This window comes from Aspergillus wentii (assembly GCF_001890725.1).
Source record: "Aspergillus wentii DTO 134E9 unplaced genomic scaffold ASPWEscaffold_1, whole genome shotgun sequence".
Classification (NCBI taxonomy): domain Eukaryota; kingdom Fungi; phylum Ascomycota; class Eurotiomycetes; order Eurotiales; family Aspergillaceae; genus Aspergillus; species Aspergillus wentii.
The window spans coordinates 92,577-108,827 of record NW_024467832.1 but is presented as its reverse complement, the minus strand read 5'-3'; the positions used below and the strand labels follow the sequence as shown (position 1 = coordinate 108,827).

General features: G+C 49.1%; 9 protein-coding genes across 9 annotated transcripts; 4 read left to right on the top strand and 5 right to left on the bottom strand.

The window, feature by feature from the left end:
• Positions 1-376: 376 nt before the first annotated feature.
• On the top strand, positions 377-2,766 carry ASPWEDRAFT_33367 (putative MFS monosaccharide transporter). The gene is made up of 10 exons (XM_040833770.1): positions 377-762; positions 809-861; positions 912-1,184; positions 1,240-1,317; positions 1,363-1,758; positions 1,803-1,843; positions 1,889-1,903; positions 1,951-2,240; positions 2,293-2,378; positions 2,429-2,766. The coding sequence occupies exons 1-10, from the start codon at positions 618-620 to the stop codon at positions 2,744-2,746; spliced, it is 1,695 nt and encodes a 564-aa protein (XP_040693707.1). The 5' UTR covers positions 377-617; the 3' UTR covers positions 2,747-2,766.
• Positions 2,767-2,899: 133 nt separating this feature from the next.
• On the top strand, positions 2,900-3,671 carry ASPWEDRAFT_177937 (uncharacterized protein; the record flags this gene model as incomplete). The annotated part of the gene is made up of 5 exons (XM_040831748.1): positions 2,900-3,017; positions 3,065-3,136; positions 3,182-3,292; positions 3,336-3,441; positions 3,492-3,671. The coding sequence occupies 5 exons, from the start codon at positions 2,900-2,902 to the stop codon at positions 3,616-3,618; spliced, it is 534 nt and encodes a 177-aa protein (XP_040693706.1). The 3' UTR covers positions 3,619-3,671.
• ASPWEDRAFT_166115 (uncharacterized protein) lies at positions 3,643-4,011 on the bottom strand (the record flags this gene model as incomplete). The annotated part of the gene is made up of 1 exon (XM_040829938.1): positions 3,643-4,011. One exon carries the CDS (start codon positions 4,009-4,011, stop codon positions 3,643-3,645), a length of 369 nt encoding a protein of 122 aa, XP_040693705.1.
• A 30-nt stretch (positions 4,012-4,041) lies between these two features.
• On the bottom strand, positions 4,042-4,604 carry ASPWEDRAFT_166114 (uncharacterized protein; the record flags this gene model as incomplete). Its single annotated transcript, XM_040829937.1, has 3 exons — positions 4,042-4,243; positions 4,289-4,403; positions 4,496-4,604. The coding sequence occupies 3 exons, from the start codon at positions 4,602-4,604 to the stop codon at positions 4,042-4,044; spliced, it is 426 nt and encodes a 141-aa protein (XP_040693704.1).
• A 284-nt stretch (positions 4,605-4,888) lies between these two features.
• Positions 4,889-8,459, bottom strand: ASPWEDRAFT_166113 (uncharacterized protein; the record flags this gene model as incomplete). The annotated part of the gene is made up of 7 exons (XM_040829936.1): positions 4,889-5,255; positions 5,305-5,444; positions 5,495-5,541; positions 5,588-5,702; positions 5,755-6,274; positions 6,329-7,846; positions 7,942-8,459. The coding sequence occupies 7 exons, from the start codon at positions 8,457-8,459 to the stop codon at positions 4,889-4,891; spliced, it is 3,225 nt and encodes a 1,074-aa protein (XP_040693703.1).
• Positions 8,460-8,929: 470 nt separating this feature from the next.
• Positions 8,930-10,225, top strand: ASPWEDRAFT_166112 (esterase/lipase family protein; the record flags this gene model as incomplete). The annotated part of the gene is made up of 5 exons (XM_040829935.1): positions 8,930-9,240; positions 9,303-9,528; positions 9,583-9,642; positions 9,701-9,988; positions 10,049-10,225. 5 exons carry the CDS (start codon positions 8,930-8,932, stop codon positions 10,223-10,225), a joined length of 1,062 nt encoding a protein of 353 aa, XP_040693702.1.
• A 1,065-nt stretch (positions 10,226-11,290) lies between these two features.
• Positions 11,291-12,800, bottom strand: ASPWEDRAFT_166111 (uncharacterized protein; the record flags this gene model as incomplete). The annotated part of the gene is made up of 2 exons (XM_040829934.1): positions 11,291-11,682; positions 11,729-12,800. 2 exons carry the CDS (start codon positions 12,798-12,800, stop codon positions 11,291-11,293), a joined length of 1,464 nt encoding a protein of 487 aa, XP_040693701.1.
• Positions 12,801-13,440: 640 nt separating this feature from the next.
• Positions 13,441-14,562, top strand: ASPWEDRAFT_177935 (uncharacterized protein; the record flags this gene model as incomplete). Its single annotated transcript, XM_040831747.1, has 4 exons — positions 13,441-13,881; positions 13,943-14,006; positions 14,073-14,183; positions 14,275-14,562. The coding sequence occupies exons 1-4, from the start codon at positions 13,541-13,543 to the stop codon at positions 14,560-14,562; spliced, it is 804 nt and encodes a 267-aa protein (XP_040693700.1). The 5' UTR covers positions 13,441-13,540.
• ASPWEDRAFT_33362 (uncharacterized protein) lies at positions 14,354-16,202 on the bottom strand. Its single transcript, XM_040833769.1, has 3 exons — positions 16,141-16,202; positions 15,789-16,096; positions 14,354-15,744 (listed from the first exon to the last, which is right to left on the bottom strand). The coding sequence occupies exons 1-3, from the start codon at positions 16,179-16,181 to the stop codon at positions 14,642-14,644; spliced, it is 1,452 nt and encodes a 483-aa protein (XP_040693699.1). The 5' UTR covers positions 16,182-16,202; the 3' UTR covers positions 14,354-14,641.
• Positions 16,203-16,251: the final 49 nt, after the last annotated feature.

Sequence of the window (16,251 nt, the reverse complement as noted above, 5' to 3'; positions counted from 1 at the left end):
ATCCCCAGATTTTAGTTGAACTGACACGATCATATCTTCACGATCAATAGATAACTAGAGCAGCCATAATAAATTCCCACCACAATAAATAATTAATAAATAAATACCCAACACAATAAATAATTCCAACATCAACTACCTCAGCCAAGAAGCGCTTTGTGCCACAAAGCTTAGTTCATCCGGAAAAGCCGGCATCAGCAGGCGCTCAGCAGACAGACTCGATTAATTAGTTTCAGTCTCACTCGGACCGGCATACGGCCAAAGACGGCGTCATCCCATGGCAAGTTCCCTCCACGATCCGGATGCTGCCATTCAGCCCCCCCACGGGGATAAATGGCCGGAGAAAAAGGAGGCACGGGTGGAGCCGCCGGGGTATATCAGGATAAATGCAGCCCAATCATAGACATCGAATGCATCAGGGATGAGGCACACGATGGATGCATGGCCGGCGTTTTGTTCGTTAGGAGGAGTTTAGCAGCTGCTGTAGTCTCTTGTCTTCCCCTCATTTGGGCTGGGATGTTGCAGTGGTTAAATAGTCTCTGCTTTCTTTTTTCCCCCTTACTTTTTGGCAGCTATACTGGACAATTTGAATATTCTCTTTTTTGACAGTCGACAGCATGGTTGGTGGTATAGCAGACCAGGGCATCTCGGGCAAGCGAGCCGAGTTGGCTGGCAATAAGGTCGGATGGCGTGGTTTGATCAGCGGCAAGAAGACCTTTGGTATTGGTCTTTTTGCATCGCTGGGAGGATTTGTCTATGGATGTATGTTTTCTTATCCTATAGATACACACAATGCTGATGAACACAGACAACCAGGGAATGTTTGCGCAGATTCTCACCATGTCCTCTTTCATCGAAGCCGTAGGATCCACCTTCTTTCCTCTGCCCATGTACCCGGCTAATTCTCCCAGACACACGGATATGCCGAAGAAACCGGAACCAAACAAGGAATGTTGACGTCGATTCTCGAACTCGGTGCGTGGCTGGGAACATTGATTAATGGATACCTGGCCGATGCTGCCGGTCGTCGCAAGACGGTCGTTGTTGCGGCGGTCATCTTCGCCGTGGGTGTGATTGTGCAGGCGTGTACGAAGGATGCTGGATATGTCTATGCTGGCCGGTTTGTGACTGGTATGGGTGTTGGTAATTTGAGTATGATCGTGCCGTTGTATAATGCTGAATTGGTATGCGCTGTCTATGCCCATGACGTGGATAGAGATGGAATGGCTGACAGTATAGGCACCGCCGGAAATTCGTGGATCGCTGGTGGCAGTGCAGCAATTGGCCATTACATTTGGTATCATGGTTAGCTTCTGGGTAGGTCTCCATCGCTATATATTGATATAATTGTCTGACCGTCAGATCGGCTACGGCACAAACTATATCGGAGGCACTGGCGCCGGCCAGTCCATTGCCGCATGGGAAATTCCTGTGTGCATCCAACTTCTCCCTGCGATCATCCTCGCCGTTGGCATGATCATGTTTATGCCACAGTCACCTCGACACCTGATGAACCAAGGACGGGAAGAGGAGTGTTTGCAGACTCTCGCCCGACTCCGCGATGCCTCGCCCGACGATCTTCTCGTGCGCATTGAGTTCCTTGAAGTTAAAGCCTTGCGGATGTTTGAGGTCGAGACGGCCAAAAAGAAGTATCCCGAGTATCAGGATGGGTCGTTTAAGAGCCGTTTTATGATTGGAGTTAAGGACTATATGTCGTTGATTACGAACAAGTCGTTGTTCAAGAGGACTGTGATTGCGGTACGCATTCTGGATAAGACGTTGGATTATGCTAATGGATGCAGTGCATGACTATGTTCTTCCAGCAGTTTAACGGTATCAATGCGTGAGTCACCTTGCCTTCTTATATGATCTATACTAACCATCGCAGAATCAACTACTACGCGTGAGTCCAACTACACAACCATCCATCTATCCATACTAACAGAATAGCCCTCAAATCTTCAAAGGCCTCGAACTAGGCGGCAACACCACCTCCCTCCTCGCCACCGGAGTAGCCGGCATCTTTGAATTCGTCTTCACGATCCCCGCCGTCCTCTGGGTCGACAACATCGGACGAAAGAAGATCCTCATCGCGGGCGGTATCGGGATGGCCGTGTGCCATTTCATCGTGGCGGGTATTATTGGCGCATATGACGGGCAGTTTGCGAGCCATCCTGCGGCTGGATGGGTGGCTGTTGTGTTTGTGTGGATCTTTATTATCAATTTCGCGTATTCCTGGGGTGAGCTGTCTATGCCTGCTGAACTATTTTCTCAGACTGACTGACTGTATAGGCCCCGTGGCATGGATCATGGTCTCCGAAGTCTTCCCTCTCAGCATGCGTGCCAAGGGCGTCAGTATCGGCGGAAGCAGCAACTGGGTAAGCATAGCCATACCAACCAAAACGTCTCACAAAACTAATGCAGCCAGCTGAACAACTTCGCCGTCGGCCTCTTCACCTCCCCCTTCATCAGCCGCAGCAGCTACGGCACATTCATCTTCTTCGGCCTATTCACCGTCATGGGCGTGATTTTCGTGATCACCGTCGTCCCCGAAACCAAAGGCCGGACGCTGGAAGAGATGGACGAGATTTTCGGATCGCAGGGGATGGCTGCGGAAGACGATGCGTTGAGACATCAGATTGAGCGGGATATTGGGTTGTTGGATTTGGTGGGCGATGGGGGAGGGGAGAAGACGGAGCTGTTTGAGAAGAGTGTGCATCATGAAGACACTGCGGTGGAGCAGTAGATGTTATTGATATCTTGTTGAGACTGTTATTGAGTCATTATGCAGAATTCGAGTGATGTTATCATTCTGTAACCACGACATCATCGGTGTGTTTATATATCACCACTAGTCAACCAACATACCTGCACAATATCATCCCCAGTCAACAGCAAAATGTCCCAAATCGACACTCTCCTCGACCAAAACAAAGAATATGTGCCCACCCATCAATCGCCCCCTCCAATCACCGGCCCAGAGGGGGCGCGTGTTCCCAGTCCGCAGACTATCATCAGTAAATATCTCTCTACAGCTGTGTGTGATTATGTCTAACAGGAACAGTCACATGCGCAGACCCCCGTGTCGTCCCAGAGCGCTTTTTGAGATTGGAGATGCCGAATACGACATCGCCGAGTATGTATTACATTGTCTTTGAGAGGGTGTATACTGACTGATCAGCGTACCCCGTCGTTCGGGTGATTGGCGGCCGGGCGAATCGAGCGACGGTTGATATCCTCGGTTTGGAGGCTTTGTTTGGATTAGACCATATTATGATTATCCATCATACTGGTTCGTTTCTTTTGCTATGTTTAAAATCAGACTGACTTGAAAGACTGCGGATTAATGCACACAACCGACGAGGAAATCCGGACCGGTCTGAAGCCGAAATTCCCCGGTCATCAGAACCTGGAGGGAATGAAGTTTGGGGAGATTAAAGAGTACACTCTGCTTCAGTTGAATAGTTTGCGATTATACTAACGGAATGCAGTCTCAAGCAAAGCGTGGTGGACGACATGAACTTCCTACGAAGATCACCACTCATCCGCAAAGACATTGACATACGCGGCTTCATCTACGGGATTGAAGATGGGACGCTGAACGAAGTGACCGCGTAATCATTTAGAGCTAGAATAGGATAACTACCAAATATACTTATATCTCATCCGGCCATCTGTCTCTTCCTCCTTTGTAGCTTTCTTATTCAGATAATGTAGATATGCTGCCAATATCAACGACATGACGACACCCCCCGCGGCGAATGACGACAGAATGATCCCCCCAGACCGATACTGCGGCGCGTCACTGGTGGGAAAGAAATACGAGCCATAGATATTCGACGAGTTGCCGAACAGATTGACGAGCGCGTACACGATGGCTCGCTTTGTGCGGGTTCGCGGAATGGTACTTGCGATCCAGGCCTGGACGACGTTGAACGCCGCGTAGGAGCCGGCGCACATGAGGAACATGCCTGTGTAGCGGCCGGCGGTGGCGGAGGAGGAGATGACCATGACGTTGCCGACGATGTCGATGATGAGGGGTCATCTATCTTCATTAGTAGGATTCGTAGTATGTACTAGAGAAGTATACCTCCAGCCAGCCAGCCCTCCCTTCCCATCCAATCCACTCAGAATACCGGCTGCGATGAGCCCACCAAAGCCATTCGCAACGGTGTTTCCACAGTAGACAATCGCCACTCTCACTGCGATTTCCGACGGTTTATACCACGAACTGATGAGTAGTCTGCCATAGTTAGCCACGTCCCCTGATATAATGGGGCAGACATACAAAGCACCCGGAAAGAACGGCGACTCCGCAAAGCCAAGAAAAACACGAACACGTATGATGCCGGCAAAGTTGGTGGCTGCCATGGTCATGAAGATGCCGCCCCAGATGAAGATGGCTGTGGGGATGTATTTGGATGGTTTGATGCGGGTCGATTTTGCGCACCACGATACAGTCAGTTTGGTCTTGATAACAAGAGACCGTGCATACGGCCCTTCTCCAACTTGTTCGTCTCTTCATCGCTCAGTCCCTCAAACAGCACCTCGTTCAGTTGCTTCGGATTCTCCTCCACATGGAGGGAAGATGGTTTAGTGTCCATGTCGAATAATATTAATATGGCGAGTCAAACAGATCATAACACAGTGAATGAATACTACCCAGCCTAAAGGAATATCCGCTCATATTATGGATACAAGTCCAGGATTTGCTTCTAATATGGGCAGACAGACTAACATCGCTTGGAATGAGTGCATCGACGCGTCAATCAGAATCAAATCCGCTCCGCTCATCAGGGTTATCCGTCGTTGCGGGGCTCAGACAAAGGATTGAGTCAATATTCCTGCTTGGATTGGATTTTCCCCCTGGAAGCTGGAATGAAGCATGTCAATCCTTCCTCCTCCAGTATTTGAGTAATGTCCGCGCAGAAAAATCCGAAGACCGATAATGCAGCCCCGAGTACACGAGTTCCTCCTTGAAATGATCTAGCAGCGTAGGCAGTGACTCTCTACTCACATCTCCGATGTCAAGTACTGTCGCGTTATGCTCGATCGTATGCACCCTGCCGAAATTAACCCGAAACATGAGCATTTCACGTATCGGGATCGACGGGATGATTTCTATCGGTGACTTGCCCATGGGTGGTTCTTCTGGCGATGTATAGGGTATGCTGCCACGGACGAAAAGGACGGCATGCTTGGAAGGGTCTACGCCTGCCTGGACGACTCCTTTGCCGCCATAGGTGGTGATGGGTCTGGGATATCTTAGATGGGGATTGAAATGGCGAAGTAGGACATACGTACACGCACCAGCAGCAATCATTTTGTTCCCAGACAACAATCAGCCGCTGGATGTAGGAATGAACCCGCATTTCGGGCGTGGCTCGCGTAATGTCTTTGATGGCATTATTCCAGGAAGAATCACGACGTACAATAGAAAATACCTCGATCGTGTTAGATCTTTACACTCTGGTCTCATATGGCAGTAACTAACCTTGCCGACCCGGAAGAATCTTTGTGTATTTCTTGGGCGCTTGTATCCTGAATGGTCAGTCTGGCCTCTTCGCGAAAGGGTGTTCAATCTTACTTGCATCCACACACCAATCATCGCAGTAAATTTCCACCCTGTCTTCTTGAGTAGGCGTTGAATCGCCAGGGGGGCGGATGTCTGTATTCAACCTGGGCACCGGGGGGAGAGCTCCCTAATGAAATATAGTCAGTACTAAATCGTTTGGCATATCTGAAGTATCCTACCTGCGGGTCAATCTGCGGACTTGGGTTTCTTTCCGTCATGAACTCGAATATACTCGGTGCGAAATCATCCACCGCCGGCATGGGTGGCGGGGGATTAGGAACCCCGGGTCCGGTATTAATGATGCCCAAGGAGGGGATCCATCTTGTATGTTTGATATCTGGAACACAGGACATTGCCACAGTTTCCATGTGATGACATATATGCTCTAGAAAGGCCGTGATATCCAGAATCTCAAAACACAGGGGACACTTCATCATTTTCGCATTCCTTGGAGGGTGAATGACATGATAATCTAAATCCACGGTGGGTTCTTTCACGCCGTAGTAGCAACGCAGATGATAGGCAAGGTTGTCGGATCTCGTATATGATGTCTTACACCGGCAGCAGGTATAGAACACACTGGTAAGATGCTGGAAGAGGTGAGCTGCATACGTAGACTTCGATGAGTGGCAGGCGCTTCCCTGCCAGCAATCCGGGAAAGGGCAGATATATGGGCTTAGATCGAGCATGATATGGTGTCTTGGAATACATGTCAACTCTGGGCTACGCAGTGGTCACCAGCGTCCAACTCACTCTTTCTGTGCCTTGGTCATGCCAACAGGAAATCGGTTCTTGCAAATCGGACATCTTCGCTGAACCGTCTCGAGCAGAGTGGCCAACGAGCGCGGATTACTGGTCCAGGAAGGCCGCAACGCAGGCTCTTCAAAGCCGCGCGATTGAACGTCAATGTCAATATATCTCGACGAAGAAGACGGGTGGGAACAGTATATATGGACACCTCTGGCCCAGCTGACTTCAGATATTCTTTCAATTATCCTGGGATGGGCTTGGGGAAACAGATCAAGGATTTTCTGTCCCAACATCATGGGGGAACCACAGAGGCACAAGATATTGAGTCTCTCTGCAATTTCACGGAGCCTCCCACGCTGCACATTCCTACATCTGAGCCTTGTGGCGAGAAACAGTGAATGGAGGATTTCTCCTGCTCTCTGTAGATTCGCTCGGTTATATCGATCAAGGGAGAGGAAAATACGGACAGTCTCCTCCAGACACTTATCTTGCTGCTCCAAAGATACATATTTGAGGATTTTGACAGCCTGCTGGAGGTATTTCCATGTTTTCGGTTCCTCCATCCGGTCTCCACGCTTTTCATACATTCCTAGAATCATGAGATATGTAATCATTCTCGTTTTCGGCTTGATCCTGGTGTCAATTGTAATGACTCGCTCGAGAAGGCTTTCAGCAGCAGCGTATGATTCCCGGCAAGTGAAAAAATCTGCCAGTGCAGTGAGCAGATGGACAAAACGAGCGGGTGCAGTCTCCCCTTTCACGATTCTCTTTGCCCACTCAAGATCCGCGTGCTGAGTATCCGCGGAGCTCTTTTCACTCCGTGACGATTGTCCAAGGATCACTCGCGCCCACCTTTCAGCCACATCGTGTTGAAGCAGGATATTGCACGATATGACAAGGGCTGTAGCGACTACGAGAGTCTCGATGGATTGAACGCCGTACCTCGCTTTGACGTCTGGAATTGCCGTGTCCAGTATGCGGATTGCCTCCGAATGCGACTCTTTCGTTGTGGCTACCATTCCAATAACAGCTTTTGCATCGATATTCAAATGCCAATCCTGAAGCCTGTTAATCAAAGCATCATCGGGCAGATTGAGTGACATGGCTATGCACTCCATCGTCGAAGGATGTTTCTGTATCAGTGAAAACCACCAGGAGATATCCCAGGACTGCATGGCTGCTCCCGTTCCATTCTTGGTCTTGGCGATATCAAACAGGGTGAATCCGATCTCTGAAACCATCCTTCTATCGAGTATATCTTTCCGATCAAAGGCGAGCTTCTTGACGTCTTCTAGCATCTCCAGCGGTGGACGACGGCGTGCACTCAGAATCTCACACAGATCCGCTGCAAGCTCAAGATAGTTCAGATCTGCCTTTTCATAATGGCTCGTTTCTCGTCGGAGAATTTGCAGGATTTCCTGGGCATGTCCAGCGGGGCATGTACGTAGACTGTGTCTATTACGGTTGCGAACCCGGACGAGAAACTTGGTCAGATGCAAAAGGTACGGGATGTGTGGGAGCCTTCATGCTTGAGTTAGGATTTCTATCCATTGTAACTAGCCATCGATACTCACGAAGACATGGAAATCCATCTGCGGAGGTCATGTATATCCCACAAGAAAGGAAGACATGTTGTCTCGATGACATCCCACAGCTGATCCTCCTTTGCCTGCCATAGAACCTCGCTGTATTGATCGGGAAGGGCCTGTAGGGCAATTGTGAGGATATTGAAATGCTGCTCCTGATACGGAATACCCGAAAGATTAATATTTTTACACTCTTTCCCGATGACGATTCCCTTGCCAAACACCATGTTCTCAATATGACAGCCCTTCCACTGCTGGCTAGAGGTACTTCCATCTTCAAACCGCGCAAGACTGGCCTCTAGCCAGGGTGGAAATGTCCAGAGAGCTGAACGTCGCTCGTGGAGCTCCCCATCCCAGCTCCATTCAGATTGAGGCTTGCATGATTCTCTGAAAAGCGCGATAGGAATGATCCCATCCTCAGCCCAAACAATGGATAGCAATTTGCAGAGGTCATCTTTGTGGTCTTTCTTGTGGGAAGGCCCGGTATATTCAACTTCCTCGGTCGTCCCCGTGCTTCTGGGCTGGGAGTCGAATCCCTTTTCTTCCATTGTATGTTGTCCTTTGACGATGGATTGGAAAAATGAATGAAGACTTTGAGGAAATGTCATCGGTTACGCTATGCTTACATAGCGTCGGTGACCTGATCCGGTTTTTCAGTTCCGCTGGGAGAGACTGTATGGTGAGAACCCTGAATAAACCCGAGCATCTTGACTGGATCAGTATAAATTGATATGACAGCTGAATGGCAATTGGAAATAGTAAACATCTTTACAGCCGTCTGCAGTGCTCTCGTAGTTGTAAAGTAGAGGGTCCAGCCTTCCCTGTGGAGACGAAATGGTCAGCACCTGCAGGCATTTCCTATTCGGGAAATGCTGTAACTTTTTCGACGCGATACCCAAAGAGGGCTAGCCCTGGGTACAGTCGCGCTTTGCCTTCTGTCTGGTAGAGCGCGTTCAGAGTCCACAGACAGTATTCGCATGTGCTGTTCAACACGGAATCTGGGGATTCATTTTTGACGATGCGCACCCATTCAGAGAAGTCACTCCGGCTCACAGGCCTCATCTCAAGCAACCGGCCCGAGAATATCATTCGGACACTTGAATATCCTGACAAACAACCCGCATTTTCGCTCTTTGCGCGCCGCAGGACCTCCACTCAGGATGCCATTATCTCTCTTGCAGACCAGGGTACGCGTAAAACTGCGACTGTTACCTTTCATTCTAAGAGCGAGAAGACAAGATCTCTGAATTCCCTGCATGGGATCGCGAATGCAGATGACGTTTTTGACGGATTGACCGTCGTGCATTCTGCTTGCCAACCAGTCGTCGAGTATGCCAAATGCCATCCGTCCTGTTAATGATGCCATGGAAGCTGATACTGACCTGGAACAGTATTTGTGCTATTCACGGTTTGAATGGCAATGCCTTCGACACTTTTACGGAAAATACGACCATGTGGCTTCGCGACCTTCTCCCCCGAGAAAAGGAATTTCGTACGGCTCGCATAATGACGTTTGGCTATGCGTCCCATATCGTAGATCGGACAAACCGATCCGGACTTGAACAGTGGGCAGATTCTCTCTTACATAGCCTTGTGCGAACTCGCTCATCCCTGGAGGTGCCTTGACGAAATTTGCATTACAATTTCCAGTTAACGCTAACATGAACCTAGGAACGAGACAGGCCAATGATATTCATCTGCCACTCCCTGGGAGGGTTGGTGGCACGAGAGGTACAGTATTCCTCATCATTCTACTTTCATTATGGTAGCCCTAACGCTGTATACCCAGGCCATGATCAGACTGCAGGGCAATTCGCAATTCGATGATGTTATAGATATCTACAAATGCGGCATAATGTTTCTGGCAACACCCCATTCGGGGACCTCCTTGGCAGACTGGAATAAGTTGCTGAAGTTGTCTGTGCAGGCAGTTGGGGTCAGGAAGGACTTACTTAATATACTCAGCACATCCGATGAGCAAGCGGAGCAAAAAAGGACAGCCTTCATGCAGTTGCCCGTGACATTCTGTTGCATGCATGAGACGCGTAAAACGAGCATTGGGTTTTTACAAAAAAGCGTAAGCTCATTACTATACAGGTGTTTTTTCAGAAGTGACTAATTTCTATATTTCTTGCAGATTATTGTCTCCAAGGAGTCTGCTGGGCTTCCCGACCACGAAGCCATTCCGGTTGAGAACACAGATCATCATACGATCTGTCGATGCAAAAACGCCAATTCCCCGTCCTACAGACTGATTATCCGAGAGTTGAGATCTCTTAAAGACAAATTGTGTTCTGACAGCCCTGAAAGATAATCAGTGCAGTTTGTGATTCTCGGATTTTCCATGCTGTCAGTGGGACATATTCTGGCAGATACATCTTCAACGAAAACCAAGGGCCCCAAGAAAGCCATGTCGAGTTCAACATCAATGCTCTTTGTCAGAAGCTGAGAAGCATCTCGGTCTACCCATGGACGTGCTGCATTCATCGCCAAGCTAGCCGAAGGAGGCTTCACCTTCTTCATAAGGGGTGGATCTTTGGAAATCGGGAGTGATATACATTTTAACATAGCATTTCTCCACTCAAAACAACCTCTATAAACCATATTTCAAACATGAAGTCTAAATCTATATCATGATGAAGATCGAAAACATGAAAACAACCCACACCACCCAGGGGCTTGTTTCCTCGTCCCCTCCCCTCCCCCTTCATCACCACCCGAATGATAAACCACAAACGGTAATCTGAGATGATAAAACGTCTCTCGACAGACAGGACAGTTGCCATCCTCACCGCACAACCAGTTGTCAATACATGGTTTGTGAAAGATATGTCCGCATGGCAGCTTTCGAAACAGAGATATCGGCTTCATATTTTCGAAGCAGAGAATACACGTATCTTACTCGTTAGATATTCGATAAGGCTCAGGAAGTGAGACTTACCACACCGTGGCATCTCCTCATTCACATAACACGGCATTTTGGCCATTTCGACATCTCTCGGCCGCAGTGGACCACGATCTGTCCGGGAGGGAATGTAAACATAGTAACTTGGCATTCTGTATAATCATTTGGATATTCGAGTCGAATTGTGCTTTTGAGAGAGGATTGACCTTGACTCAAGGGCTGAGTGTCACAAACACGCAGCCTTGCATATAGATCGAGGCTCTGTGACACGGCTCGCACATCAGGCTGTGTATTCTCCGAATCAGGTTTTGTTGTTCCGTATGCCAATGAACATGGGCGATAAGGAAAGGTGCATGTTTCGTTGGTGAGAAATGACGCCATTAGATAAGAGGGTCATCGTGACATGGGGGAATGTGTAGGATTTCTTCATTAATATCCTGTCTATATTATGGATAAAGCTGAAAGACAATAAATCTATGCTGGCCATCTATCCAAAGACACACTCCACTTATTCCTAAACCCGTCCGCTTTGTTCCCCTTCAATTCCCATGCCTTAATAACTCCCTCCCCAAGGCTATACTCCCACTCCGTACTTATACTCAGCCTCGCCTTCCCCGTTTCATCCCGGTCAAACTTCAGATACTCCATACTCCCCCGTTCACCAACCTCGCCCCGGAAGCAGAATTTCAGCCGGCGAAGTCGCGGCATTTGGCGCGCTGCTTTTGCCATGGCAATATACAAATGGTCGACTTCGTGGCTTTTAATGATCCCGCGCATCGCGTAGTAATCGCTGTCGTATTCCCAGCCGTACGTGTCGAGATCGCCTTCCCAGTCTTTGTTGGGGTCGTCGTCGATTATCCATTTCCCTGGTTACTTAGTTGAGTTATCTGAGAGGAGAACAAAGGGCCATACCATCTGCTGTGAATGGGGGTACGTCGATGACTTCGAGAACCTCAAGATTTGGCCAGTACTGATCCGCTGGACTGGCATTTTCATATTCACAAGGCCAGAAGAAAGAACTGCTGATTCGGACGTCGTGGAGACGGAGTTCGCGGAGGCGCATGCTCAGCATTCTGAACGCGATGGAGAAGTTGTCGAGATTATTCGATAGATAGTTTCCTGCATTGGACATTGGATTTGGCGCTAATTCTCGCTGCGAGGAAAGCTCATATGTCAATGTATCGACTGATTCGGGAATCAGAGGAAGATATTTGACGACATCTTGCCTCTGCTCGCGGAGACCAAGTAGAGCACTTTTGGGGATGAAATCGCCCTCTCCGGCTGCAACATGCTTGACGTGTGGACAGCGCGAGAGGATACCGAAAAACGCTGATGGAGAAACGGTGGTCATGCCGGAGTCATGGACGGTGAAAGATCGAACAAACGGGAGAGTCGGCAGATCCTGGATATCGTCTTCTGTCAAGTGCAGGGAATGGGGGATCTGCCCTCTCGTCCACAGATCAGTCGTCGTCAATGATGCCATCTCTTCATCCTCGATTGCCTCATTGCCAGGATCTAGAAGATCATTATCAGACACCCAAAGCGACAATTCTAGATTCGACTGTCGATCCTTCCACGAGTCCAACATGTTGAATACATCCTTTAGTGATGCGCAGAACTGATCATGATAGAAACCATGGACACGATTCGCGTACGCGGCATGGTCACTTCCTGTCTCGTCCAGCAGATCACCCCAGTTGATCTCCGGCGACCACACAAGGGTCCGGATATAGCCAGCTCTTGCTCGTCGGTCTGCTGTTCCTGACGTGAACTGGTGCAATTTTTCAAGTGCATCCCCGTGATTCCCGTACAGCAGCTTGATGCGATTCCACAGAATCGCCTCTACGGCTGCTTGCCATTGGCGGGAGATGGTCGCGTAGTCGGCGATTTTTATCCTGGTTCGGTATGTGAATGAACCTGAATCCGGTGTGATGTAGAGAAAGGAGACGATGGGATGGATGATTTCCGTGGGAAGAGAGGCCATTGTGATGGTTTTCTGAGAGAATTTGAGGATGGAGAGTGAAAGTTGGGCTCTTTAGGCGTGGAGGGGTTAGTGTGTCGGAATTACCCGAACTGGATCTTATAGTGCATAATTATCCTAGAGATATACTTATTTCTATTATTACAATCATCCCAAACACTGTCTAAAACGCATCTCAGATGTTATGGGTAATATCTCGAGAGGCGGTTGTCGTTGTCGGTGGTGTAGTGGTGGTTGCTGTCGATGAAACACCAACGCAGTATGCGTAGTCAGGCCAGAGACCACTGCTGTCGCCGTCGAGAGATCCCAACGATCTTGTCTCGCTCTACTACTGCCCCCAGGGATTCGAATGGAATCGGCATCACACGCAAATGATCTTGAGGATGGGATGAGGTTCTTTCCCACATCATTATGCTGCTGGAGAAGTATACAACCGAGATGAATACAGGCCCCGTGATGTCTCTGGGAATGCAAGAAAGCCAAACAAACTCGGTCATTGATTACGTGGAACACCGCATCACACCAACATCAAGTACGACACGTTTACGTTATGCAGTATTTTACCTTCATCGCACTTCCCGTGCAACAAATGTTTCGATACCCCACAGGCGGCGTATTTTTAAAATGCCACGCAAGAAGCAACCAGAAACACCCAAATCTCGCCTACAGAAGAGAGTGTATGAAATCTTCGATAAGGTCCGAAAACATAAGAATGAGCTTATCACACTACGCAATGCCAGATAATGGGAATCGAGCTCACCCGGCTCGACCTGCAGAGCTCCATGGACTACTTCCAGCCCATATCTCTTCAGACTCTAGAAGGCCATCCCCTAAGACCTTGGTCGACCAGAGCAGGCGATGGTGATGTTCCAGACTCGGTCAAAATCAGAGAATATGACCAGTCCATCGTGGAGCGAATCAGCAAATCATCCCCCCTCACAGAACGGATTGCCTGGACTCCCCATGCTTGTGTCCACCGGATTACCAGCATATTTGACGAACATCTCAACCACCTGGCCCGTATGAATATACCACCGGAGACGGGCTATTCTCTCAATGACCTTACCAAGTGGGCGTGCATTTCGTGAGCACACTCCATTTTTCAACGCCTGGTATCTGTTCTAACATAGATATGTCCTACCCAGTGAGCCACATAATCTGGCCGATATCTACGTCTGCCCACCCGGTTTTCAACGCACGAAACATCCCGTACGAATGGTTTTCGGCGATGAGGATGAAGTGCTTTCGCACATAATGATTCTGATGGAGCATTAGACCCTTGAAAATGATCAGGATTCGCTGCGTCGTCACGAGCTGGGACACGTCCTTCTTGCGATGTGGCTCCGTCTTGAAGGCGAGAATTTCCAAGATCCGCAAGAGTTCCCGGTACGCTTACTTTCCCGCTTCTTCTCTTCTTCTTTTGCTTTTCTTTCACATGCAGGTTGATATACAATTGAATGTAATCTAACAGACGCAGACCCTCATGGTGTCGCTGATGCCACCCCAGCATGGCCGTATACTGCAAGCACATATCAAGGATAATAAGCTGGTCGTTGCCTGCAGTAATGTCTACAGTTTTGAAAAACACGAGCATGCCCCGTTTGAGCTCTTCTGCCGCTGGCTGCAAGCGGATCCAGTCAAACCGGAAAGTGAACCAAAGATAGAGTGCAAGGAGGAATCTCCTGTTAAAGCAGAGAGGGATGAAAAGAGGCTGAATGGCGTGCCTTTGCATAGTGATTATGAGGTGAAAAGGATTAAACGTTAACGATATTTTGACTAATCCTTATGAGGATTCAGACAGTTACTTGCTACTCAAGTCGACCGCCAGCCAATGCTGTCTATAGCTAATAAACCCAAGGCAAAATCTTCCACCGCACCGTCCGCTTATACGTCTCCCAATCCGCGCCGTATTTCTTCAAGCACATCGCATCGTCCCTTCCCTCACGATGGATCAAGAGAATAGCAAACCAAGCCACGTAGAAATACGTAAACAAAGCCCCCCATCCCCGCGCATCACCCTGTATCACCTCCCGTCCATCAAGCATCGTAAACACCTTTGCAGACGCAGCGACACTCCCCGCGGGCAGGATAGTATACCCCGCTAGCCCGGTTGGTAAACTAAACGGGGACGCTTGAAGCCAGTCCCCAAAGTAGTTGATGTGTCGGGATAGACCCCACCATCCAGCTGTGAGGAGTTTCGTGCCGCGTTTCGTTTGGATATAGGATAGGCCGGCGACGCTGGGGTGGTCGGGTTGTCTGCGGAAGCGATTCTTCTGGGTGTTTGCCGCGCGGAAGATGTATAATCCCAGGGCGAAGACGGTGGTTGCGGCTGCGATACCAGTCCAGCCCAGATGGACGGGGTAGACGGAGAGGTAGCGACATTGTGTTGAGTAAAGGAAAGGAACCCAGACGAGGTCACCGAATGAGAGCATGAAGCCCATCCCGTCGGTCGTGACGTCGATCATGGTCAGAACGCCGGATTCCATGTATTGTCCGTCAAGTGCATAGAAAGATTGCGCGAGGGTCGTGAAGATGATGCTGTCGGAGACGTAGCCGTAGGTGCGATATTGTTTCGCGATGAAGGCGAGGTCGAGGAGAATCCATCCGGTCAAACCAGGGCGCATTTCACACCATGTTTTGATGTCGATTTCACCGAAGAATGGAAGGGTGACTCGTGGATTGAGCTCGCGGCCGATAAAAAAGTTGTAGATTATGTTGCCTGTGTTTCCACCAGCTGCGAGTTCGCGGAGGTCGGTATTGGGATACTTCGTGTTGACGCCGAAGCTCTTGATATAGCAGAAAATGGATAGGAGATAGGCAATCGCAATATTGGCTGTCAAGATCTGCACGTAATTATCTGTGATATAAGTCCACACAATAAAGTCTGCGCCTTGGAGATAGGTCCCGACAGCGCAGATCCCAAGATGGACCAAAGTAGCCGAAAAGGCTTCTTCTGTCAGCTCATGCATGCTATCAGTAGAGGATGCTTACCATTAAGACGATAGAGCAATGGACGGTCATGTTGAACCAGCTTCGTGCCGTATACCTCCTGGGCCGGAAGAACCCTCCATAGAACCAAGCTGAAGAGGTAGTAGCCCAACACCATGGCAGTCACATTCCAACTCCACAAATCCCAAACACCACCATCCGGCCATCCAGCTTCTATCTTGAATCTATCCCATGTAAAGGTACTAGGACTCAGCAGCGATGGAACAGGACAACCTGAGACGTCATTGCAGGCAAACGCAAAAAACTGAAGCAGAACCGGAAGACCAAACACAATAGCAGAAGCCCCGAGACTAGACAGTCAGCATAATCACCAAGTGACAAGAGAGAAACATACGGTCCACCAAACTCATACTTGTGCCCAGTATGAGAAGCCATGTTGATTGAATTGCAAATCCTGTGATTCGCAGTTGGAACCTGCCGTCTTTTTAGCCTCTTTAGGGCTGCG